Here is a 27521-nt window from a genome sequence, read left to right as displayed (position 1 = left end):
TCCCCCCGTGTAGTTTTCGGCTGAGCTCTCACCTTCCTCAGGATCAAGGATACCCCATTTTGTATGTCTTCCATTTTCTTACTATTGCACCAACAGTTGTCTCCTTCTCACCCAGCGTCTTACTTATGGTTTTGTAGCCCATTCCAGCCTTGTGCAGGTCTATGATCTTGTCCCTGACATCCTTAGAAAGCTCTTTGGTCTTGCCCATGTTGTAGAGGTTAGAGTCAGGTTAGAGTCAGACTGATTAATTGAAGTAGTATACCTACATGAAGAACACCACAAAAAATATTCCCCGGATACATTTATTGTAGTCACAAATCTGACTTATAACGTAATAGCTTATGGGGAATGAAGCATGGTAATAACGGTGAACCCGCTGATTAATAGCAAAAACCTAAAGTTCGGAGCCTGACACACCAAAATAATTTTAAAACAAAAATTTCTTTATTAAATACATCTAAAAATGCAACAAAAGTTAAAACAGAGATGATTTCCACAGTGCAGAAAGACAACCAGATTAATTGTATATATTTCCAAATATATGGGTAATGGGCAACACTGTTTAAATACAGGAATACATCCACAGTATGTTACAATTATATAATGTGATGTACATATTCTGATACTTTAACCAGCAAGAGAAGCTGTTCAGCAGCAAGACAAATTTTCTATATATATATCTCACAATTGAAGTATGATTTAAGTAAACATAAATTGGTGAGTGTACAACAGTACGAATACCCCTGAATGGAGCCAGATGCGAAAATCAGTAGTAGTACTATGCACGAGCAAAATACATGGCTCAGTTTAAACAGGTGAACAAAGACACATAAGGCAAGAACAGGGCAATAGCTGTATTGTCAGCCACAGGTGCAGACACTCAATGCACAATAGGTTTAATATAATAAGAAAAATCTTTTGCTGAAAAAAGTGCATATGCTGAAAGCGGAGCTCATACCCATTGTAACAGGTCACCGTCTCTGGCGTCAACCCCGACGCGCGTTTCGGCCCGAAAGCCTTCGTCTGGGGGTGGTGTTGTGACTAAAGATGCCGTCCCTATAAAGCTGCCCTCAACCAATCACCTTCTACATCAGAAGAGTACAACAGCTGTGCCTCAGTGCAGGAGATTGTGGTGACGTCGTTGCAGGTAACAACATCCGGTGTATTAGATCCGGAAACACTGGAGAGTGAGATCACGTGACCAGCGATCCGGCCACAGCCAAGGGGTGAAACCATAGCAACGAACGCCGCACATCTAGACACAGTATCAAAATAGGTACAGGTAGGTTGCTACATTAGAATCAGATACAAGACAAAGATGGAAGGAAAAAAAGAGAAAAAAAGCGGAACATAAGAGAGGACGAGAAACAGCTCAAAGAATAAATATGTCAGAATTAAAACATAATACGAGCCATTTCAAGCACTGGTGATCAGTGATAATTGACACAACATTGCTAGATGAAGTTCATAAACAGAATTATATATACATAAGTGAATACTTGCAAACACGTGAATAAATAAATAAATACACAATACCAAAGCAAACACTTTTAATAAATACAGAGTGTATAAGTGAATACATACATACAAAACGCATTAATTCACAAGTGCAAATATATATGGTCATTTGTATTTATATTGTTTTATAATTTTAACGCTTTCCCTAACCTTTCCCTATTGGTGTATAAACAGTGGTAAATTGTATGTGTTTATACGTATAAGCATACACAAACAATGTGAAATAAAGACATACAACAAGAGGTACATAGCACCAAACATATATAACACTGGTAAGTATATACAAAATTAAAAAACGAGGGTGAAAAAATGGGGTGAAAAATTATATATATATATATATGCATATACACCAACAAAAAAGTGATTGATCATACATAAATTACAAAAGCAATGATACCAAAAGGAAAAAGATATAAATATAATAATAAATGTTATATATAAACTATAATGAGATTTATTTATATAGGTATTAAATACAAAGTTATAAACAAATGTGACATAGAAAAATTAATTATATAATACAATAAAAAATATATATATATCATATAAAAAATTTATGTTATTATAATATAATTAAAATATGGTAATACAAAGTTGGAAAAGCTTATTGTTATCAGTCCATTTACATATATATGCAAATAAGTTATAACATACATATATATACACACAAATTAATTATAGCATACAATATTATTACAAAAAATACATAAAGTATATATATATATATATATATATGGATCACATTTAATATAGCAACAACTGGTACATACAATTCAAAATCTTATCAAGATACATCAAACAGTATACATTTCTTTCAATTTATGAATAAATAAATGATCAGCGCATGATTGGCACTAAATTAGCGCATAAGTCAATCCATATATCCACATATACACTTATATTCATATATGCCGCTACAATAAATAAATAAATAAATCCATCCATGAAAGTTGTAGAAACCACATCTAAATACATGTAAAATACATAAATCGCAACAAATTAATCTCCTCCAAAGGCCCGTTTAATGAACTGATTAGAAGGATGAGGAGGTGGAAGATCACATTCAACCAACTAGGGAAGCATCAGAATTGTGGATCATATCAGGTTCTCAAAGAATTGGAAAGTCAATCCATATAACTAAAAACAAAAGCACAAAGCACATGTATATTAAAACTTAATTGAGTCTGTGGACAGGAAACTTTTATACAGGTGACCATTTAAGACAGCTGCCTTTAATGCAGGCACCAAGTTGATTTGGAGCGTGTAACTGGTCTGGAGGAGGCTGAACTCTTAATTGTTGGTAGGGGATCAAATACTTATTTCTCTGTGCACAATGCAAATAAATATATATAATTTTGACTATGTGATTTTCTGTTTTTTTTTTATTTTTATATAATCTATCTCTCACTGGTAAAATTAACCTAGACTAAAAATTCTAGACTGTTCATGACTTGACAGTGGGCAAACTTACAAAATCAGCAAGGGATCAAATACTTATTTCCTTCACTGTATATATATAGACACTTCCCTTTACATCAACACTCCTTTGCGAACATGGTTCATAAGCAGAGATGAGGCAAGTACTAAAAATGTGTAAGTTTGTCAATTGAGTGAGCAATGAATTTTACATTGCAAAAACAGCGGCAGTCCTGTATATGGGCTTTGCCTGGTATACCAGTACATCCACATTCACGTGTATAAGCTGAGCTGCAATACCAAACACAAACCACGTCATTGATTCTGGAAAGATTGTAGACCTTTTTTTTCTAATCCTGAACAACCCCTTTAAAGACAGAATGTTTATTTATCGTCCATTGTTTTAAACAGTCAATATAGTTTCAGGTGAATTGTCAGAATAAGCCGATAGGATGTGTTCTATTGGAATAAAAATATTTCTGCCCATTTTATTACTTGTACTTGCATTTTCACCAGTTTTATCCCTTTGCAAACTACACCTCTGATTGTCAGTTTTCCCTGAATTCAACCTGAGTAGAGGTGGAGATTAGCTGCTATTAGGTCTCCCATCCACAGCACACAGAGAGAAGAGGATATCTTGCTCCCCTGTCTCTTTCTCACAGACACATACAAAGAAGCAGCAGCAAGGAAGGCCTTATACAGGAATAAAGAGCAGTTTAGCTGTGTATTCAGCTCTATGGTGAGATAGTAAAACACCTACTAGAAGCAGCAGCAGCAGTGACTGTGTCACTCTGCAGCATCTCCTTCCTCCTCCCTCTCCTCTCTCCATAGACTTCTATGCTCAGCAGCTGTAACCTGATCTCTGTGTATGGACTCCTGTGCATGAATTTCATCAGTGAATTCAGAGTGAGTGAACAGTGCAGGGGGAAGGAAAGGAGTCTGATAAGTGGTGAATGAAGTATTTTTTGGTAATACGAGATATGACAGTTTTATATCTACGCTTATAATGTTGATTTATGGAAAATAAATTAAGACAATAGTTACTCTTTAAAAAACAGAAATATTGTTTCTTAGTAAAATTTCTCATTCTAACCATGAAAAAATGTGCTCAATATACTAAAATACACATAGTTAACTAATTATATAAACTACATAAAAAAACAATTTGCAAGTGAAGTTCTTTATGAAAAGCGAGCGTTTTACATCTTATTTTTAAACATTGCATAATTAGTAGTAGGCTAATAAACAGTTATCCACTTGAGAATATTAAGTTTGCCTGATGAAAAAGCATAGTTCTGATGACCATTTAAATAATGATAGAAAGCCTTGCATTGTAATGCAAAATTATGCATTGTGCTGTTTCGTCAATTAATTGAAAATTGATGAGTTCTGAGGAGTATGCAAAACCTGTTATTATCTCACAATGAGACTTCTACTTACATTCTTGAGTTGGAAGAATAATGCTTCCACAGTTTTTAAAGTGACTATAAATCTGGAAATATGTAACATACATTAACAAAATATGATTTACTGTGGCCATTTGTATAGCTGTGTTGTAATGTCTATAAGACACGAGACTGAAGAGTTGCTGTTGGTTTAACTCTTTCCCTCCGCAGCCATTTTTCTGATTTTTTGTTTTGCTTTCTCCTGACCATTCAAAAGCCATGTTTTTTATTTTTCCAGCGATATTGCCATATGAGAGCTTGTTTTTTGTAGGACGAGTTGTAGTTTTCCACGGCACCATTTATTCTGCCATATAATGTACTGGGAAATTGGAATAATAATTATTTGTGGGGTGGAAACGGAAAAAAACTGTGATTCTTCCATTGTCTTTTGGGTTTCGTTTGTACGGCCTTTACGTCTGGTAAAAAGTTCATGTTAACTTTATTCTATTGGTCAATATGATTACCAAATCTATTTTTTTTTATGTTTTACTACTTTTACAAGCAAAAACGATTTGTTAAAAATAAGATTTGTTTTGTCTCACCATATTCTGAGAGACATCATTTTTAAATTTTTCTGCTGACTAAGCCGTATGAGGGCTTATGTTTTGAGTGGCGAACTGTAGTTTTTATTGGTATCATTTTAGAGTACATGAGACTTTTTGATCACTTTTTATTCCATTTTGTAGGAGTTGTGGTGACCAAAAAACAGTGTTTCTGGTGTTTTAATGTTTTCTTTTTTTATGGCATTCACCATGCAGGTTAAATAATGTTTTATTGTAATAGTTTAGACTGTTACAAATGCCGCGATACCAGTTATGATCCTGCTTGTTACACTGAAGTGTCAGTTGTATAATACAGCCAACACGCTTGTCTTATGGAACGGGCTCAGTCCGTGAGCTTCTCCATACTTCCCCCTCGACCTCCGCTGTATAAATGTTCAGTGAATGTTGGCAATGGATTATAGAAAAATCCCTGTCATCTGGAATTCATAGGGCTTTCTAACACATTTGCTTCTCAAAAGATTGTGTTATCTGGGTGGTTCAATGTGTCTTGTCCTAAGTAAAAAAAAATATATACAAATTGAGATGCTTACGCCACGTGCCCACCAACTAGGGTTCCATTAAACCATGTGTCCAAATGTTACAGATTAGGAGTGTGGTATACTGTAGGAGTCTTTAAAGTGTAGCTAAACGTTTGACAAACTTCTGACATGTCATAGTGACATGTCAGAAGTTTGTATTGGTGGGGGTCCGAGCACTGAGACCCCCACCAATCTCTAGAACGAAGCAGCTGAAGCGCTCGTGGGAGCGCTCAGCCGTTTCGTGTCTGTTCGGCTTTTTCCGGGAATAAATGTATCGGTGTACGGACTCAATAGAAAGTCTATGAGCCCGTATTCCGATACATCGGCTTTCCGGAAAAAGCCATCTGGCTGCACTAAAAATTGCTGTTAAAAACGCCACCAAAAACGGACAAAAAAATAAAGCAATATGCTGTGTGTAAATACAACCTAATAGGTGGAGTTGTGATGAATTTGTGTGCATTTTCAGCCTTACCTTGTAAATACTGTATGCATGGGAAGATCTATCTGTGTGGCCTAACTTCAGAACAGTTTTTTTTATTGTTCAGCTTGTCTACTTGTTTCTCTGATTACTGGAACAAGTAGACAGTGTAAACTTAGACCAGGCAGTCACAAAATTGATCACAGTGGTGCACGCTCTATGATAACTTTGACCTGCAGGTTCAGATGTGGCGGAATTGCTGTGGAATTCCGCTGCAGACAGTCGCAGTGGAATTCTCCAGCGGCCGTTTTTTACAGTTGTTTCAATACATTTTTAGGAAAGTTAGTTCAGACGTTGCGGAAAACTCTGCTGCGGACCATAGGCTGCGGTGCGGAATTTTCCCTCCGCAGCATGTACTGTCTGTTGCGGAGAAGAAGCGGAATTTCACTGCGGATTTCAGCCTTTGCAATGCAAAAACTGAAATCTGTGGCAAGTCCGCTGTGTTTTCTGCAACGTCTGAATTACCTGTCAAATATGCAAATGTTGATGCAGATTCGTTGCGTAATTGCCCCAAATCTGCACCAACATTTGCAGTGGAAAAATTCTGCCATGTCTGAACATGCCCTTAGACCAGACATGGGCAAACTACGGCCCGCGGGCCACATACGGCCCGTTAGGCTTTTTAATCCGGCCCGCCGAACTTGTCCAAATTATAGTAAAAACCTCCTTTTTTTTCCCCTTTCCCTGCAATGCCCACGTTTTCCCAATAGATGGCGCACTCAAAACACATTGACCGTTGTTAATGTGGCGCGTATTTCTCTTTATTTCACTTTAATTTTCACTTCGTTTCACGTCACCATTAAGCCCTTCTGTGAAAATGAGCGGACCAAAGAGAAGGAAAGTGGACAGCGAATGCCGAGTGTTTAATAAGGAGTGGACAACAAAATACTTCTTCACTGAAGTCCGATCAACGGCTGTATGTCTGATATGCCAAGAAGATGTTGCGGTTTTCAAAGAGTACAATATCAGCCGTCACTTTGCCACGAAGCATGCAAACTATGCTAGCAAGCAGTCAACACAAGAACGGGCGGCTACTGCTCAGAGGTTGGCAGCTAATTTACAGAGTCAACAGAACTTTTTTCACCGACAAACTGCAATTCAAGAGTCAAGTACCAAGGCAAGTTATTTGCTGGCATTCAAATTAGCAAAGGCTAGCAAGCCTTTCTCCGAAGGCGAGTTTTTGAAAGAGTGCATGGTAGAGACAGCAGGTCTCTTGTGTCCGGAGAGCAAAGCCAAGTTTGAAAAAATCAGTTTAGCACGCAGGACAGTGACTCGCCGCGTGGAACTGATTGACGAAGATATAGTCAGCGAGTTAAACAAAAAGGCGGAGTCCTTTAAGTTATATTCACTAGCACTGGATGAAAGTAACGACATAAAAGACACTGCTCAGCTCCTAATTTTTATCCGAGGGATTAACGACAGTTTTGAGATAACGGAGGAGCTTTTGAGCATGGAATCACTGAAAGGGAAAACGCGAGGAGAGGACTTATATGAACAGGTGTCTGCTGTCATCGAGAGAATGAAGCTACCTTGGAGTAAACTTGCCAATGTCACCACGGATGGATCGCCAAATTTAACTGGAAAAAACATCGGGCTGCTGAAAAGAATCCAGGATAAAGTGAAAGAAGAAAACCCTGACCAGGATGTTATTTTACTTCACTGCATCATTCATCAGGAGTCTCTGTGTAAGGCCTCATTTACACGAGCGTATTATACGCGCGTGCGACGCGCGTGCTTTTCACGCGTGTCGTACGCACCTATAATAGTCTATGGGGCTGTTTAGACGATGCGTGAATTTTGCGCTGCGTGAGTGCGTTGCGTAAAACTCACGACATGTTCTATATTCTTGCGTTTTTCACGCAACACGCACCCATTGACTTCAATGGGTGCGTGAAAACAACGCATGCCACACTGACGGTCCTGCGTTGCATGCGCGAAAATCACGCAAGAGCTGTCAAACTCCTGAATGTAAACAGAAAAGCACCACGTGCTTTTCTGGTTACAAACATCCAAACGGAGTGTCAAATTAGAGATGAGCGCACCGAACTTCACCGGGTTCGGCCGAACTCGTTTTAACCGAACCCGGCAAAAAATGTTCGGGTACGCGACGTCAGGAGACAGTCACTGCCCACGGTGCTGAAAGACTTAAACTGTTTCAGCACCATGGACAGTGACTTTCGATCACAATATACATATACGTGTAAAAAAAAACAGAAGTTCTGACTTACCGATAAGTCCCGGCTCCTTCCTCCAGTCCGACCTCCCGGGATGACAATTCAGGCCAAGTGACAGCTGCAGCCAATCACAGGCCAAGCACAGGCTGCAGCCAATCACAGGCTGCAGCGGTCTCATGGCCTGCCGCGTCATCCTGGGAGGTGGGGCCGAATGACAAGAGAGGGACGCGTCACCAAGGCAACGGCCGGGAGACCGGACTGGAGGAAGCAGGCAGTTCATGGTAAGTGTGAACGTCTTTTTTTATTCACAGGTTGGTGTAGATTGTGATCGGCATTCACTGTCGAGGGTGCTGAAAGAGTTACTGCCGATCAGTTAGCTCTTTCAGCACCTTGGACAGTGACGGGCGTCGACTACCTCATCTCTATGATGGCGGCTGCGCGAAAATCACGCAGCCGCGCATCATACACGGATGACACACGGAGCTGTCAATTGCCTTTTGCGCACGCAAAACGCAGCGTTTTTTTGCGCGCGCAAAACGCACACGCTCGTGTAAATGAGGCCTAAGTCTGTATTGCAGCTTAATCACGTCGTGGATCCAGTTGTAAAACTTGTTAACTTCATACGAGCAAGGGGACTTAATCATCGTCAGTTCATTACGTTCCTGGAAGAAACTAATGCGGATCACCAGGACCTACTTTACCACTCTCGCGTCCGCTGGTTAAGTTTGGGGAAAGTGTTTCAACGAGTCTGGGAGCTCAAAGACGAGATTCGCTCATTTTTTAATTTAATGGGGAAATCCGAAGAATTCCCCGAGCTGAGCGACACAAACTGGCTTTGTGACTTTGCGTTTGCTGTGGACATATTTTCACACATGAATGAGCTGAACGTGAAGCTACAGGGGAAAGATCAGTTTGCGCACGACATGTACACAAATGTGAGAGCCTTCAAATCCAAGCTGGTTTTATTCTTCAGGCAAATGTCAAACAAATCTTTGACACATTTCCCCACACTAGCCGTGCAGAAAGAGGCCGCCCGAAATGCGAAGAAATACTGCAAATCACTGGACGATCTGCACAGAGAATTTTGCCGTCGGTTCTGTGATTTTGAAAAAATTGACAAGTCACTTCAACTGGTGTCCTGTCCCCTGTCACAAGACCCCGAATCAGCACCGCAGGAGCTGCAATTGGAACTGATCGATCTTCAGTCTGACTCCGTCTCAAAGGAGAAGTTCAAGTCTCTTAAACTGAATGACTTTTACGCTTCACTTAACGAGACCGCGTTTCCAAACCTCCGGAGGACGGCGCAAAAGATGCTGGTGTTGTTTGGCTCGACCTACGTGTGTGAGCAGACGTTTAGCGTCATGAAAATCAACAAAGCCCATCACAGATCCAAGTTAACTGACCAACACCTCAGATCTGTCCTGAGAATTGCCACAACAAAACTAACTCCAGACTTTGATGCACTGGCAAAAAAGGGAGACCAACAACACTGTTCCCACTGAAATGGTGAGTTTTTCTGCTGTGTTATGAAAAAATGCATATGGAAAGTTTGGAAGTGCGTCTTTTAATTAAGAGCAATGCGCATTTACGCACAGCAGCGGTACAGTAGCTTAATTAACACGCCGCACATCGCTCTTAATTTAAATTTTCAGCTGCAGGTAGGATATTTAATACAGCCTATGTCTGTGTGCTTGGCAACGATACACGTGTACTGTTTGCGCGTGAAGGCGAGGGTGTCCGTGGCGAGTTTGTAGAGCGCGCGGTCAGGACAATCCATCCATGATTTTGCGGAGTTTAACACAAGTAGATATTATTGAGCTTGAGTATTTCGTTGTGTAATAATATGTTTTGAATGTTGAAAGTGATTCCATTTTTCAATAAATGTTGATTTCTTTAACTTTGCACCTTCGATTGAAACTTATTAAGAACAGACGCAATCTTGATAAATCACAGTGCGTATGTTATTTTAATCTATTTACATTTCCTCCCAGTATCTGCGAAATAGTATGTAAATGCCATATCTTGCATATTCCTTGAGACAAATTTATTAACTGGTAAGGGCTATTTTTCACATTTGAAAGACAGTTAATAAATTGGGTTGTAGTGTTCTTACTGTGCTATGAGGTTTGCACACACTACATTTAATGCTTTAGTATATCCGGCCCAAACACTCCCTCCAAATGCTCCTGGCCCGGCCCCTCTGTCAAATTTTAGAACCCATTGTGGTCCGCGAGTCAAAAAGTTTGCCCACCCCTGCCTTAGACACTTTTCTCCCCCTAGGGCATGTTCACACTGAGTTTTTTGGAGGCTGAAAATTCTGCCTCAAAATTCCGTCTGCATTTTTGAGGCAGATTTTGATCTGCCTGCACGCCGTTTGACCCATTTTTTGTGGCGTTTTCCGCCGATTGTCATTGAGCGCCGCAAGCGAAAAACGCTTTCTCTGCCTCCCATTCATGTCAATGGGAGATCAGAGACGTAAACGCCCAAAGATAGGACATGTCGCTTCTTTTTCCCACGAGCCAGTTTTACCGCTCGTGGGAAAAAAACGCCTCCGCCTCCCATTGAAATCAATGGGAGGCTTTTTCAGACTTTTTTGGCACGTTTTCCAACGCAGTTTCCGCATCAAAAAGTGTCAAACAACTCCGTGTGAACAGGGCCTTATACTTCTTTTGATTAGGCTTATTTTGCAACAGAATTATTCCTGTTTTTTTTTACACATTTTTGTCGGACATTGGCACATCTTAATCCATGCCCCAATTCCCCAATGTTATCATTTTGGAAGGGTATATATATTATTGACGTCCAGTTAGTATTAATAAACCATGACCACACAGTACAAGATTAATTTCACCTTCTCACTATATTCCTTTCTAGTCACTATAAATAATTGATAAATTGTCATCCCCTAAAAAAGATTGATTTGTTGCGATCTGGTTTAATAGACCTGGCTATGGGACATTGCTGTGTATAGTTTGTGTAAGTAAATGTTAGTGCTGTACTATCATAAAGAGATTGTACACGTGTGTAAGTGGAAATGTGTCCCTTTTACATCTAGATTTATTTACATAAATAGCTGCCTGTCAGTGATTTCGGGTTAACAATGTAAACTCTTCTTGAAAGTCCGCAAATCCATAGCTGGAAGCGGTTTTGGTTACCTTTTAAGTAATAGTAGCGAGTAACTGCAGAGATTGCTTTTTTCATGTGTGAAATTGTACTCAAATCCTTACTTTCAACACCAGCAGTCATCCGGGAGTACGACAACACAGAAAATCAAGATGAGCTTCTATGGCTTTTCACTTGCGGCCACCTCTCCCATTAGACGAGTGATCCCCCGCAAATGTCATTTATTGAGTCTGTTTCTTAGCAATAATTTACTTTTTTTTTTTGCTATTCATTCTTTGACAAGGTTATGCAACCCCTGCTGAACCCGCCATGTTATATTTTCAGATATCACCTTGTAACATTAGTTAGACTCTCTGTTATGAACCCTTTTGATAAAATCTCAAGGGCACTGCAACTGGGGCTGTGAATTGGGAATTGTCAGTCACTGATCTAGAACTCTGTAATCCCATTGTACATTCATATATGCACTTTTATCAGATGTAATAAAAAAAATCTAAAAACGTAGTAAGCTCTGTTTTCTGTAACGCTCAAAGAGCGATCGCTAGTGCATGTATATAACTGTGACATTGAGAGACCCTATAATCGGAAATTCTGTGTTGAACTTTACATTGAGTAGATAATGAGAAACTTAATAGATGGTTTGTAGATAGCTGCGGATTGTGCACCGCGGATTGGCAGCAAATTACAGTACAATACATGTGAATGGGGTTTCTAAAACCCCATCGACATGTAGTGAAAAAAATTAGCATGCTGCGGATTTTCAAATTTGCAGCATGTCATTTCTGTCACGGATATGTTGCGGATTTTCAATGTGGATCTCACCGCTTTAATGTATCTCGCCGCTTTAATGTGGATCTCACCCCTTTAATCCATGGGGTTTCCACAGCAAAATCTGCATGTAAATCTCATTGTGCTGCGGAGAGGTTTTTTTCAGCTCACGTGGACCCGGCCGACAGCATTTACTTTTATTGCCTCTTACTGTTTTAATTGAATCAATTCCATTAAAAAAAAAAAAAAACGCATGTCACTCGCAAAGCATAATGATGCATAACGCAACACACGGACCAGATTTACGTGCGTTTTTCACGCGCGTGAATCTGACACGCTTGTGTGAATGTAGCCTTATTGTGTATTGCTCCTTACTTGCTGTTCAATATTTATTGCTACGTGCTTTTAAATGATATTGGTACTGATATACTGTGTAATTATGCACTTTAATGGGGCTTGCCAGAGTGTCATCCAGCCACCCATCAGCTCACATAGATGCAAATCAGTGGACGCCCATTCTGATTATTGAATACATTGGGTGGATCCTCCAGTGTTAAGAGTAAAGGTCCTATCACACGGCCTGACATGGGTCATGTAATGGAGCGCCTATCAATGAGACTGCTCGTTGATTGCCACTCGTTTGTCCTTTCACACAGAGCAATGATTGCTTATGCATGGGGACGAGCGATCGTTACTCTGATCGCTCGTCCCCATACGTTTTCATTATATCTGCAGCACGTCTCCCTGATTGCACACGGACAACGATGAGTTTTAATTCTGCATAAATGAGCAGATCAGCCAATGAACGAGCGTTACACTTTAGTTACACTTTAGCTAGTAGACGGGTGTCCCTAGATTGACAGCAGATAGGAGACAACCTCAGACATCAGTTAAAAAGCTCACAACATACATGCTTTCGTCCCATTGAGCAAAATTCTGATAATGTGTTTCACAGGTGCAATGGGCACATTTTTTATTATGGCGCCAGATATGCAGCATAAGAGACTGGAGAGTGAAATGCTGAAATATGGATCCACTTTTTTATATGCAACAAATTCAGCTCTTTAATAAGAAAATCACCCACTTCCACCAAACGCTCATCTCAAGTTCCATTACCAAAAAAATCCTCCCCTCTACAATTTGCGACACCATCTTACATTAGAGGATCTAAATCAATAAATTTATTGAGTATTCGTTTGTATAGTGGGATTGACATCTAGAGGGTTAATACACTAAGTCATTGTGCTTCCACACCACTTGCATACACTACTGCTGTTCTCATATGTAGCATATGAAAGCTGTGAGCTCCCCAGTGTAGGCGCCTGTTTGTGAGTGCTACCTCTGTACATCTTACAGCGTCATGGCTGCTATATATACGATGTAGTCTGGCACACTGTGCGCTCATATTTCTAGTTTTCCAGTTGAAACGTCTTCTGTAAGCAATAGTCATCCATTACTGCTTATGTGAAAGTGTACTTAATAGATGGGATGTCAAATCTTAAACACCTAAATATAAAACTGTAGTCTTAAAATTCGGCTATTGTCACAATATATCATTTAAGAACTATCCAAACACTATTGAAATACAGCTTAGTAAATGGGCATGATCATTGCTGTCAAAACAAAGCCAGATCTTTTACAAATTCTTTTAAAACTTGAACATTAAGCCACCTAAATATAAAATGCCTTGCAAAACCAACACACCATAACCCACCTGAAAGCTATGAATTACATGGTCGCAATTTCAATTCTAGAAGAACAGCACAATGGAAAATAAAAAGCCTAAGCCTTGGTACAGCAGGGGAAGGGATTTTACTAGTCATTACAAAATGACTGGAGTCACAGACGGAGAGTGAAATAAATGGGGATCTCCATGGATGAAAAGCGGCAGGACCAGCTGAGAAGTAGTTCCTTTGCAGAAATCAATAGCGAGCCAGGATTAAATCTGGCAGAATCTTGGAGGAAAATGACTCGAATATTGCAATATATTCTTTCATTCTAAATCTGTGTCCCTGTGCCTGATGCTAAGGAGAATTCCATACATGTTGTATAACATAATCCAATATTATATAGGGTCTACCGCTTCTGCATTGTTGTATACTTGCACAATTCAGCAGATTTGCTTTTGTTTGGTTACGTATTGTATTTTTACTAAGGGTTGCGTAAATCTATACTATGCACTTTAAAAAAAATATATATATTAATCCACATTGTAATGTCAATACGTTGCTGCTTGCATTGCTTGGTGTTTATGCTGTAAATTGATTGGAGAGCAGCTTTACAATAATCATGAACATGTTCCACTGTATTTTAAGAGTGGGCATAATATCTTCTATTCTTCTACATGGAGGAGGGATTCTATTTTTGTAGACCGAACACAACGTTATGAGGCTATGTGACTGCAAGGTTTGAAATGTGTGTGAAAATCTAACTGTAGAAGTAGCAGGGCTAAATTTGACATTTAATTAGCTCTTCATGATAACTTGCCAGAAGCTTTACCCACAGCCCTATGGAAAACCCCATATGGCCGGGTTCACACATCACGTATTTATGATGTGTGTGACTGCAGCCTATAGATTTCTCACATAAAGTCAACACCCCAAATAATAATGCTTTAGTATGATTTTTATTCCAGCCAAATTTGCACCATAATGAAGAAGCGATACCTTAAAGCCCTTTATCAAGGTATTTACGAATGCACAGCTGCTTTTCAGTGTGTACACGCATTGAAATATGGATTTCGTTAAATAACAAACTCGACTCAGCTACATATGTATATCCATTTGTTTAATTGACTAAATTAGTTATTGATTTTTTCATCAAGTACTGTGGTGAAACATTTTTCCCTGTTTTACCGTATTGAAGTTACATTAGAGAGAGACTCACCTTCACATTTTACATCAAGTACAACCTTGATTTTAAGTTATTCTTAAACCAATGTCATACATTTCTACATGATCAAAGTTAGTCAGTACCAGCTACAGAAAGAGACAACCTGGTAAATGAACCGGGTGATTGCCTTCTTTTATTCTTCTTCAAACCCCCGATTAATAACGTAATAATGATGCGAGGGTTTGCTTTAGGTGCACATTTTTAGCAGTTGTATTGCTTTGTTCGAAGCATTTGTATTCCAATTTAGTTATTTATACCCATCTTATGTATTAAAGTCTTGCCCTTAGTCATATAGTAGTATGGCCATCTTCTCTTGAAAATGGAAACTTTTTTTGCATGCCATTCACTGGCGCAGTGCATTTACAGAACTATCCATTATGGTCATAGTAACCCTTTGTATCTATACCAATGTAGCATCTAGGTTGTTCAGTGCCAAATGAACCCACAATTTCAAAAGCAAAAATAAAATCTGTAAACATGTATTAAAATGAATTATTTGTAGATGAATGCAATGGCAAAACCGTACCTAGTGTCTGAACACTTACTAGAAACCTACATTTTAGTGGATGGCATTAGAGCCATAAATGAGTGTTGGTACACTGTATTCTCGCACTGTCACAGCACGTCGGGTGTATATTCTGAATTTGATATTTTAAGCACTGCACAGATGAAATAAACATTCCATTCATGTCCAATGAACAGATTTCAAGCACTGATAAATAGAACCGACCAAGCGATCAGATATATTTTAGTAACATTATGGCATATCAGAATCAGTGTCAAGCTAAAGTTGCATTTATCGATTTTTGGACAGTGTTTATGTCAGGTCTGCTTTTTATTTTTTTTGGTTCAAGCTTTAACAAAGTAATTCAAAAAGACACAAAACATTAAAATGAGAAAAGTTTTTCTGCATTAAAAGGGGTATTGAAACAGTTTTATCTTCCCAATGTGAACAGTTAATATAATAACATTTCCTTAAAGGCTATGTACACCTCAGACATTTTTATAAAAAAAAATAATAATTTAAATCAGTGTGATTGGTGCAACTTTCAAAATATTTTTTATTACAAATTATTTTTACTTTTTGAGGTACAGCTGCTCTGTATCCTGTATACAGGGCAGCTGTATTGTGCTTGAGAACTGAATCCATCAGGTACATGGGACTGACAGGTTCAGTGACACGCAGGATCCACCTATGATCAATAGTATCCTGTGTGTCAGAGACATAGTTACATAGTTAGTACGGCTGAAAAAAGACACATGTCCGTCAAGTTCAACCAAGGGATGGGAAAAGGGAAGGTAGAAATTTCTACACATAGGAGATAATATTTTTTTGTTCTAGGAAATTATCTAAGGCCTCATTCACACGGCAGGGTTTCCCGGCCGGGTGCCGGCCGTTCATAAATCGGCCGGCACCCGGCTGCATTAGGAATAATAGACTCCTAATGGGGCTATTCACACGGCCGATTTTTTGACGGCCGGGAAAACCGCCCGTCAAAAAATAGGACATGCTCTATTTTCGCCCGGGTACCCGGCCGCCCGGCTCCCATAGAAGTCTATGGGGCCGGGTAATACCCGGCCATCACCGGGATGTGTCCCGAGTGACGGCCGGGTTTTCCGGCTCTTGCGCTCTATCTCCTCCTCCTCACAGCGCAGAGTGCATGTGAGGAGGAGGAGTTGATGCCATTCTGACGAATGGCATCGCTGTACACTGTGTTGCAGGGCCGGGGTGTACAGCAGGTGGAGGGAGCGCTGCGCTGGCTCCCTTCCCCTGCTTGTTAAAAGCACCCTGGCTCGGCGACACCTTCGATGGCGCCGCTAGTAGTAGTAGCAGCAGCAGCTGCTGCTGCGGCTGCTGTTACTACTGCAGCGACGCCACTATAGCAGAGCGGGGAGGTATCTCCCCGCTCTGCTATGTGCTAGCCGCACTTAGCTCCTTGAAGGAGCGGAATCCCCGTGTGTTCGGGGATTCCGCTCCTGGACAGAGCGCTTGATGTCTCTGTCCATATCTGGGCAGTGACATCAGGGGAAACTCCAGAAGCGGAATCACCGGCCACATGGGGATTCCCCTTCAGGAGTTGCCGATGATGTCACAGTCCGGATCTGCCCGGCCCGGCACGGATGCATAACTTTATGCAAACCGGCCGGGCAGAATGGCCGATTTTACCGGCCGGCACTCGGGCTCGGACGCGACCCGGTCGTGTGAATCCCGCCTAAGCCTTTTTTAAAGCCATCTACTGTCCCTGCTGTGACCAGCTCCTGCGGTAGGCTATTCCATAGATTCACAGTAAAGAAGACTTGACGTCTCTGCAGATTGAACCTGACAGATAAAGGTTTCAGCGCTAGATACAGCTGCTTTGTATACAGAATACAAAGCAGCTGTATCTCAAAAAGTTACAATTATTTTTAATAAAAAGTATTTTGATAGTTGCACCAATCACACTGATGAAAAAAAAAAGATTTAAAAGGTTTACATAACCTTTCATCTTATTTCCGTAGGTATTGACAAATGCTACAGTATAAAGGCGTTGCAGACTATTAAATTGACATTGTGGAGTCACACTTTTGCATAAATATATAAAAAATTTCTTTAAGGGGTTGTCCGATTATTCCAATGTGTCTTCTACTGCCAGTATGCTTTCCAGGTTCTACAAAATGAGGCAGTCGTGAACTAGCACAATAGTTTGGCCATTTTCTGATGAAGTACAGACACATTATTGTATTATTTACTATATTCTTATTATTTACTGGACATGGTTATAATCAAGTCCTGCTTACTTGTAGATATTGACTGCTTAGGGAATGAGCAGCATTTTCTCATTCCATTAAGATATTCCTTCCTCTTCCTTTCAAGGGAAGTGAATATATTTTTGTCTTTGCAAGTGAATGTGATACTGAATTTCGTTATCACTTCTTATAGCACATGACATGACTATAATTAGATTGCTTAGCCCTACTTGATCATGTAAAGTATTAAGCTGTTTGTCACCAGGTGAAATTCATACATTTATAAGGTGCAATGAAGAGCTGAGCATAGGTATTTCACAGATCCACGTTATGATACACATGAATTGGACACCACTGAGTCACTGTAATCACATAATAGCAAACACAGCCTTGATGTCACCATTGCATTCAGAGCCCATTATAACTTTCGGTGTTCCCCTGATAGCCTCTAGAAGCCTACTTTTTTACTTCAAGACTTAATTACATAGCCCAATATTTATCTTATTCTATGTAATTGCCCCTGGCAGTCTGATGCCCTTCTAGAAAGTGATGTATCTATAGTGGGAGCAAAGGTTACACCTGGGCCTTGGTGGCTGCAGGGGCCCAAATGCCCTCTGCCTCAGAGAAATTCAGTATAATGAATAAGTTATTCAAAAGCATGATGCTAAATAATAATTGTGACACATCATGACAAAGCTATCATATTATGGAAAAGAATACTTTCTTTTATAATGCATATACTGAAGTAACCGTGTGGGGCTTCAAGCTATACCTCTGCTTCTAGATTGTCTAGAATAATTAAAGACATCCAAAATCTACAATATATATGCTGTGTGGTAGAAGAAATGTCCAAAAAGGAGTCTAGCCTTTTAGCCCAGAGGTCCCAGATTACACCAAGTTTTTTTGCAGTGGTTCCCATTGCAGGCTGAAACTGATAGCAATTATCTTTAAATCGGATTTTCTTTTATGGCCAATGTTGCAGCAATATTGTGGCATGTATTAGGTTTCTCTAGCTTTTGAACAATCAAGGCTCGTATGCATTCTTTTTGTTAAAGGGAATGTGTCATCAGAAAATCACCTATTGTTCAAATCAAGTTTTTATGCTAAAAACATTTTTTTAAGAATTTTTGCTGATTTTTTTTATTTTCTGTATCATTATGTATATTAAAAAATAAACCTAAAATCTTGCAATTTGCACTCTGGCCACTGAGAATTACAATAGACTGACACTTCCTGTTCTGTAGAGATCACTTCTCAGCAGTCATCTCACTATCATCACAGGCAGAATTACAATAAGGTGACACCTATATATAGATAACACAGGCTCCACCATTCATAATAGACTAATCCTTCCTGTTCTGTAGAGATCACTTGTAAGGCTATATTCACACAACAGTGAAAAAAATGGCCATTAAAAACAAATCAACTGTCAGTTTTTCATGGCCATTTTGCATCAGTGTGTCTCCAAATTTTCATCCATTTTCAGTCCGTCTATCTGTTTTTAATGGCCGTTTGACATCCATTTTGCAATCGTTTCTCATGGCCGTTAAAAAAAAACGGATGAATTTCATTTGTCAGGCTTTTTTGTCCCAACACCCTGAAAACACCCAAAGGAAGGTCATTGTCATGATTGTTTCACAGCCCCCTGTAGATGATGGCACACAACCCCCTGTATATGATGCCACACAGACCCCCTGTATATGATGCCACACAGACCCCCTGTATATGATGCCACACCGACCCCCTGTATATGATGCCACACAGACCCCTGTATATGATGCTGCACAGACCCCCTGTATATGATGCCACACAGACCCCCTGTAGATGATGCCACACAGCCCCCCTGTAGATGATGGCACACAGACCCCCTGTAGGATGATGGCACAGAGCCCCCCTGTAGATGATGCCACACAGTCCCCCTGTAGATGATGGCACAGAGCCCCCCTGTAGATGATGGCACAGAGCCCCCCTGTGGGGATTGTGTGGCATCATATACAGGGGGTCTGTGTGGCATCATATACAGGGGGTCTGTGTAGCATCATATACAGGGGGTCTGTGTAACATCGTATACAGGGAGTCTGTGTGGCATCATATACAGGGGGTCTGTGTGGCATCATATACAGAGGGCTGTGTGCCATCATCTACAGGGGGTCTGTGTGCCATCATCTACAGGGGGGCTGTGAAACAATCATGACAATGACCTTCCTTTGGCTGTTTTCAGGGTGTTGGAACAAAAAAGCCTGCCCAATGAATTTCATCAGTTTTTTTTAACGGCCCTGAAAAACAGATGCAAAATGGATGTCAAAAGGCCATTAAAAACGGCAGACGGATTGAAAATGGATGAAAATTTAGAGACACATTGATGCAAAACGGCCATGAAAAACTGACAGTTGATCAGTTTTTAATGGTTATTTTTTTTTCACTGTCGTGTGAATATAGCCTTAGAAGTTAAACATGCAGTATAAACAAAAAGCATTAAAAGAGTCATAGCTTTTATCTGTATTAGGAAAAAAGATGTAAGCCGATCACATAGTGGGGAGGGATCCTCAAGACACTCAGTAATGCAAATTGTCCTATACGTGTTTATTGACTTTATTCTGCATGATAAATGTGTAGAATTATCATTTATGCTGACAGAGCCAAATATAAATAAATAACTATTCGGGCAAATAATGCAACTCTGCAGTCTTTATTGATTTATTCTACACGAGTTATGACAGTTCACTGCAATATATTTTGGGGATTACAGATTATTTTTATTATTATTATTATTATTATTATTATTACAATGATTATTGTTATTGGGATATCGAAAATTTGTATTATTTTAACAAGTACGTAGAAACAGGATAGAAAAGGAAAGATTGGGCTATGTTCACACAGAGTATTTTGCAGTAGGAATATCTGCCTTAAAATTCAGTTTGGAAGTTTGAGGCAGATTTTCCTCTCCCTGCACGCCGATTTTCGCGCCGTTTTTCGCCCGCGGCCATTGAGCGCCGCGGGCATAAAACACCGCGAAATACGCTTTCTCTGCCTCCCATTGAAGTCAATGGGAGGTCAGAGGCGTAAACGCCCGAAGATAGGGCATGTCGCTTCTTTTTCCCGCGAGGCAGTTTTACTGCTCGTGAGAAAAAGACGCCGACACCTCCCATTAAAATCAATGGGAGGCATTTTAGGGCCGTATTTGCCGAGTTTTGAGACGCGGTTTTCCGTGTCAAAAAACTCGTCAAAATACTCCGTGTGAACATAGCCTTGAGGTTAAATGTTAAGCATCATGGGAAAGCAAATCAGGCACTGTGTTATGTTACAGTAAACATCAGATATTATAATATTGTTGGAGGGTATGTTCACCCTTACAACCATTTGTTTTGTTGCTCTTATGCAGAGGTCCCCAACCTTTTGTAGGTTGCAAGCCACTTAAAATATGACAGATGGTGTTGGGCCACACTGAATAATGAAAGTGAAGACTCCTACTAAATATATGGCCTGTTGATATGGTTTTGAACCTAGTTCCAAGTACTAGTAATTCTATCACCTACCAGGTGCCACTATTGTGCAACAGTTTCTAGAGCTGCCAACTGCTGGGGAGCCAGTTACAGGGGGCCTAAGAGCCACATATTGGCTCCCGAGCCACTGTTTGGGAAGACTGCTCTAAGTCATGTAAAATAAATACATACACTCACTGCCGGCATACATCTGTTAGTTTAGCAAAAAGGAAACTAGTAGGTACACAGGTCCAATCATGCACAATAATATCAACATGTTTTATGGAGTTTTCCCACTATACTACTAAAAGCTTTCAAAAAGTACAGTACAGTACATAGAGAAGTCGTTGCCCAAGTAAAGCTTCTTCCACCGGTGCCCAAGTTTACATGACTGACTGCTAATGGCTTCCTCCTCATCTCAGCTTGATTTGTAAATATCCTCAGAATGAGTCTTGTATTCGAGGTGGACACATCTTATCAGTTAGGATTTGACTAAGAGAATTATTTAATTTCACATTTAATCGAGTTAGACTTTGTTCGCATCTGAGTGGAGACTCCGTTCATGTGTTCCGTCAGAGCTTTCTGTCAGGGGAACCCATAACCGGAACCCTGATTGAAACAAAGGGAAACCATAGGTTTCCGTTTGCATTACCTTTCATCTCAATGGTTTCCGTTTCTCTCAGTTGTGCAAGGGTTCCATTGTTTTGACGGAATGAATACCGTAGTCAACTGCACTATTCATTCCGTCAAAACGACGAAACCCTTGCACAACGTGGACAAACGTAAACCATTTGCAGCGAATCTGTCACCATTGAAATCAGTGGTGATGGAAATGGAAACCCATTCTTCCAGGGTTCCAGTCCAACGGAAAGCTCAGACTGAACGGAGCCCCGACGCAGATGTGAACGAAGCCCTTCTAAGAGAGTGTTTGTAGTCTCTTCTGATGATGGTATTTTGGAGGCAGTTCATGCTCTTAGCACTTTACACAATTTTCATTTATATATTCCCACTATTATCCCAACAATGAAATTGCTACAACGTATTGTTACTCTCGATGTACAATGGAGTGTTTAAATCTTTCTATTACAGAACATGAAAAGCACCGTCTATGCAAGAGTACAGATTATATGAATTTGCACTTCAAAGTAAAATGGTTTTATAATGAATACGTTCGAGAACTTCCTGCATTCAAGGATTCTGTCCCAGAATATTCTCTGTGAGTCTTATTTCTGTAATTCTAAATTAAATTAATATTGAAAATAGATAAAGTGATAAGATGTTAGTTGTAAATGTCTGTTTTTACCCAAAATGTATGCAATATGATCATGTTTTTAATGCGCAGACTAGAATATGCAAGGCTTTTCTTACTAAATATATATCCAATTTATGCATATAAATAAACATTTTCCTGAACAGTTTTTTTATAGTGCATTCTTTTATTTTTTTCACAACTGTTCTGTTATGTTTTCTTGCATTTTTAATTATTTGATTGTAAAGTATCTGTAAAAAGCATCTGCAAGACAGCGACATTAGTAATATTTTATTTTAAGGTAGGGGTTTACTACGCTATTGACTCCGTCAAAACAACGAAACCCCTGCACAACGGAGACAAACGGAAACCATTGGCACCGGATCCGTCACCATTGAAAACAATGGTGATGGAAAAGGAAACCTCTGGTTTACGTTTGTGTCAGTCAGGGCTCCGTTCCGACGGGAAATTTTGACGGAGCGTCGGAATGGAGCCCTGACGCAGATGTGAACGCAGCCTTATGTCCCAAAGGCTTCTATTGCACTGCACGTTGTAAAACAGATCCCCTACATTTCTAAAACTATAGGCATATTTGTACGGGATATGTATGGGCATACTGCAAGAAAATTATGTTCTGGTGCCCTTCATTGACATGTGAATTAGAATTGGTAATGTAGTAAATTAACAGTTTATGTTTATAGAATAAAGACTTAAAATTGGCATTAAAATATGGTTTCAAATGACAATTTTCACTTTTCAACCAAACTGGCACTCCTGCAAAGAAAGGTCACATTGATAGCCTCTAGCATTTCTACAATATGGAAGGAATACACAAAATAGTAAGGATCTATGTCCAGATTTTATAATTATGCATTACTTTTCATCTTACACTGAGAAAGATGAACAGTAACATTGTGTTCTCGATCTTTAGGTGGTTTGAGCCTTTTGTTATTCAGTGGTTGGATGAAAATGAAGACGTGTCAATGGAATTTCTTCATGGAGCTTTGGGAAGAGATAAAAAAGATGGAGTAAGTTAAGAGTCTTTTCAAGTCCATTTCATGGTGCTAATAAAATATACATTAGTGGCTTAATAGCAAAAATAAAAACTGCCCCACTCCTGCCCCCCCTTAATGGGCCCCGTGGGTGTTTCCATCTCACTTATGTCTTCCTATTTTACAATCTTGATCTATTATTGCATCTAGGTATTGAATTACTAATTTTTCCTATCTAGGAAAATAACATTTCATACTTCATAATTATTTTCGATAAGTGAAAATTTTAAATACAAATGGTTACTGATCTTCTGAAATGGATAAGATCAGAAATATTTTCTCAGATCCTCCCTTTGTTCCTCTCAGTTCCAGGCCACATCAGAACATGCCTTGTTTTCCTGCTCAGTTGTTGACGTCTTCACACAATTAAATCAAAGCTTTGAGATTATCAAGAAACTGGAGTGCCCTAATCCGGAAGCACTTTCCCATTTAATGAGAAGATTTGCAAAGGTAAATCTCAGTGAGCTGTTGTTTTGTCAATGTGTGTGGCTTGTAATGAGTATTTAGAGTAGTGCAATGGGTCTCATGTTTCAAACGAGAGAAAAAGGGGCCGTGTTGTTCATGGCAACCAGAGTTAATTTTTTACTAATTCCTGTGGGTAACAAGGTCTCTTTTTCTCAGAGATTGTTTAGATACATGATGCATTCTATGTATTGCAGCTAATAACATGTATTATATTATTAAGCTACATCCTTTTTTCCTAGTAACAGAACTAATTAAAGTCTCCCTTAAAAGGCACAGTATTTCTGCTTCACCAACGTTACTCCTGCCCCCTTAGACAGTGCTACTCTTCCCTTTGGTGAAATGATACCTGTTTATTTGCAGTGCTCACCCTACAGTTGCAAAAAAAAAAAGTAAGTGAACCCTTTGGAAATAGCTGGATTTCAGCATTGATTACTAATAAAATGTGGGCTGATATCTAAGTCACAATTATAGACAAACACAATGTAACTAAACCAATAACATACAAAAAGTTGTACTGTTCGTGCCTTTTATTGAGCACATTGCGTAAACATCCACAGTGCAGAGATAAAAATTAAGTGAACCATTGAATTTAATAACCTACTGATTCCCCTTTAGCAGCAATCACCTCCACCAAATTTTTCCTGTAGCTGCTGATAAGACCTGCACAACATTGGGGAGGAATTTTGGACCATTCCTCTCTCCAAATGTAGTTCATCAATATTTCTGGGATGCCTTGGATGCTTGCTCTTTAGGTCAGGACACAGTATCTCGATAGGGTTTAGGTCAGGACTCCAAAACATAAATCACATTGTCTTGTTGCATTACTTAACGTCTCTTCAGCTTGAAGTCATGGACTGCTGCCCTTACATTTTCTGTAAAATGTTTTGATTGAAGGCCCTGAGGCAGCAAACCATGATTCTCCCTCTACCATGCTTCACAGTTATGAAGTTTTTATGTTGTTTGCAGTGTTCTTCTTCCTCCAAACTGAGAGTTGTGCGTTTGTGCCAAAAATTTTCACTTTTGTGTCATCTGTCCATAGAACATTTTCCCAGAAGCATTGTTGAACATCCAGGTGGTCTGAGGCAAACTCGAAACAGGCAATGGTTTTTTTGGCCAGCAGTGGCTTCCTTTGTGGTGTCCTTCCATGAACACCATTTTTGTTCAGTGTTTTTCTAATAGTGGACACATTAACAGGTGTTTGTAGAGTCTTCAGTAGGTCTTTTGCTATTACCATTGAGTTCTTTCTCACCTTTTTCAGCATTATCCATTGTGCTCTTAGAGTGATGTTAACAGGATGCCCACGCCAAAGGAGAATAGCAACAGTCCTGAATTTTATAGACATTTGTAGACCATTAGTTTATTCATGAATTGATGTACACCGAATGCACAATAACCAATCTTTCTATAGAAGAACATATTTGTCAGTAGCCAGGCTTTGCGCGCTTTTATTTAATACAAAGTACCTGTGAAACCCACACTTCCAGTCTAAACTCCTTACTTTAAACACCTTTTGCAAATTACTTTTTCTCCCTGAACTGTGGTTAGTTACTCAATGTGCTCAATACAATACATAAACAGTACAACTGTGTGTTTTGTTAGTTCAGTTAAACTGTATTTGTCCATAACTGTGACTTAGAGAACAATCAGACCACATTTTATTAGTAATTTAATGCATAAATTCAGGTAATTACAAAGAGCTCACTCACTTTCTCTTGCAACTGTATGCCTACAGTGCTGATAGGTCCGCTTGACACTAGTGTAGCATTGCTTTAATTCTGACATTTGTTCTTCTATCTAACATTGCTCTGCTCGCTAGTGCTGCATTTTGGCACCACTTATACTGTATCTACAATGCTAATGCTCATACGGTTTGCTCATTGTGAATTGTTGTCGCCAGCTCACCATAATTACTATTCACAGCTCCTGGACAAATGTTTGTCCTTAGAAATATCTATGTTTTTCATTATCAACCAGCTTTTTAAAAAAGCCCCTGTTATGCAACATGGGGCAATGATCCCCCTTTTAACATTTAGAAGACATAAATGAAATAAATAGATGAAATTCAACTAGGAAGAATAATTTAAGAGACATGTCTTACTGCTTCCTGTGAGCCCTTAGGCCTGCCTAGATATTACTTCACTTATGTTGCTCCAGTGGATCTTCTCAGCAGGAACGGTTCCCTGGAAATAGTTTTTTATAATGTTGCCAACTTTGCTATATCAGCGACACCATCTCACATTATTCTTACTATCTGCTACTTTTGGATACTTTAAGCATAATTTTACAGATAATAGAATAAAATAACCGAAGATCCATGCATCCCCTAGATGATCAATGCTCCAGAAATGTAGTCTGACCAATCAGCATCTTTATCTCTTGAATACAGAAAGACAACTTACTACCTCTGGTGTACAGTTACAGTATATGAAATCTGCATTGTTATTTTGTTATGATACTTTATAAAACTTTGTTACTATTGGCTACATGTGTAGGCTGTAGCTGGCTAATAATTGAACAAACCCATGTAAACAAATGAGGGACATAAATACTGCAATAAAGTCATCACCTGGTGAAAATTTAAAGGGCTTTTCTACCTATAACATTGGTGATATATAATTACATATGCTATCAATTTCTAATCGATCCAAACATTGGGACCCCTGGCAACCATGAGAGCAAATAGGCCCAACCAAGGGCTGTGGGATATCAACCAAGCCTTTCATGAGCGGCATCCCACAGATCTCCAATGTAAATGATCTAACATTAGAACATTTAATGTTCCAATTCAATGCACTGTGCTATTCTTTGTAGCCGTGTCTGCTTTCATTGCACTGGGCGTTGTTAATGTTCTCAGTAATTTTTGGTATGTTCACATTTTTTATTTTTTATTTCCTAAAACAGTTAATTTGAATGTATGCCAATGTAGGCTGGAAGCCGTGTGAATTTAGTAAGTGGTTAGCAAATAACAGAGCACAATGTACATGCTGTTGTTCTATAGTAATTATATATGCTTTCATTTTAGACCATCAACAAAGTGCTTCTTCAATACGCTGCAATTATAGCCAATGATTTCAGCTTGTACTGCGGCAAAGAAAATGTGGTAAGTACAAAGCGCTGGATTTTGTTGTGTTTGTTTACAAAGCTAAAAAGCCTCATAATCGTAGTTTAGATGCAAATGTGAAACCCCCTGGTGACTGAGTCCTGATTTCACATTTTTTGTGATGCCATGGGCAACATGACCATGTACACATAAGTGATAGAGAAGTGTTATTGCCATGTCATGCTGGGTGCAGTTAGACTTACAGATGTACTCTAGTTATCCAATGTTAGAGCACTATACAGAGCAATGTTACAGTAGCCTTAGAAAAAGTTGTTTTTGATGAAAAATGTTAGTTTATATGATATAATATATCCTCTGCTTTAAATGAAAAGGACATTCAAATTCACCAAGGAGATCCATGACTATATGTTTATAAGGTCACGGAGCTCAATGATGACTAATGCATTTATTTTATTTTAAAAAAACAGCTCATTTGCTTGCAATGTAGCACTGAATGACATGACAGTGATATGGTCCAACACTGACAGGCCTCCTCGACATAACTTAGGCCAAAGTCCGTAGGGAACCATAGTGCTGTAACTTTACTT

The 27521-nt window shown here is 39.3% G+C and overlaps 1 protein-coding gene across 1 annotated transcript in view; it reads left to right on the top strand.

Moving 5' to 3' along the window:
- Positions 1-27521, top strand: part of UNC13C (unc-13 homolog C) — a 520481-nt gene that overhangs the window by 391269 nt on the left and 101691 nt on the right. The window contains exons 21-24 of the mRNA XM_075857981.1: positions 22197-22323; positions 23288-23384; positions 23715-23858; positions 26896-26973. Coding sequence (XP_075714096.1) covers positions 22197-22323; positions 23288-23384; positions 23715-23858; positions 26896-26973 — 446 coding nt within the window. The remainder of the gene's footprint in view (positions 1-22196; positions 22324-23287; positions 23385-23714; positions 23859-26895; positions 26974-27521) is intronic.

This window comes from Rhinoderma darwinii, chromosome 3 (assembly GCF_050947455.1).
Source record: "Rhinoderma darwinii isolate aRhiDar2 chromosome 3, aRhiDar2.hap1, whole genome shotgun sequence".
NCBI classification, from domain to species: domain Eukaryota; kingdom Metazoa; phylum Chordata; class Amphibia; order Anura; family Rhinodermatidae; genus Rhinoderma; species Rhinoderma darwinii.
Note: the sequence above shows the minus strand (reverse complement) of the source record. Positions and strands in the feature narration are given on the sequence as shown.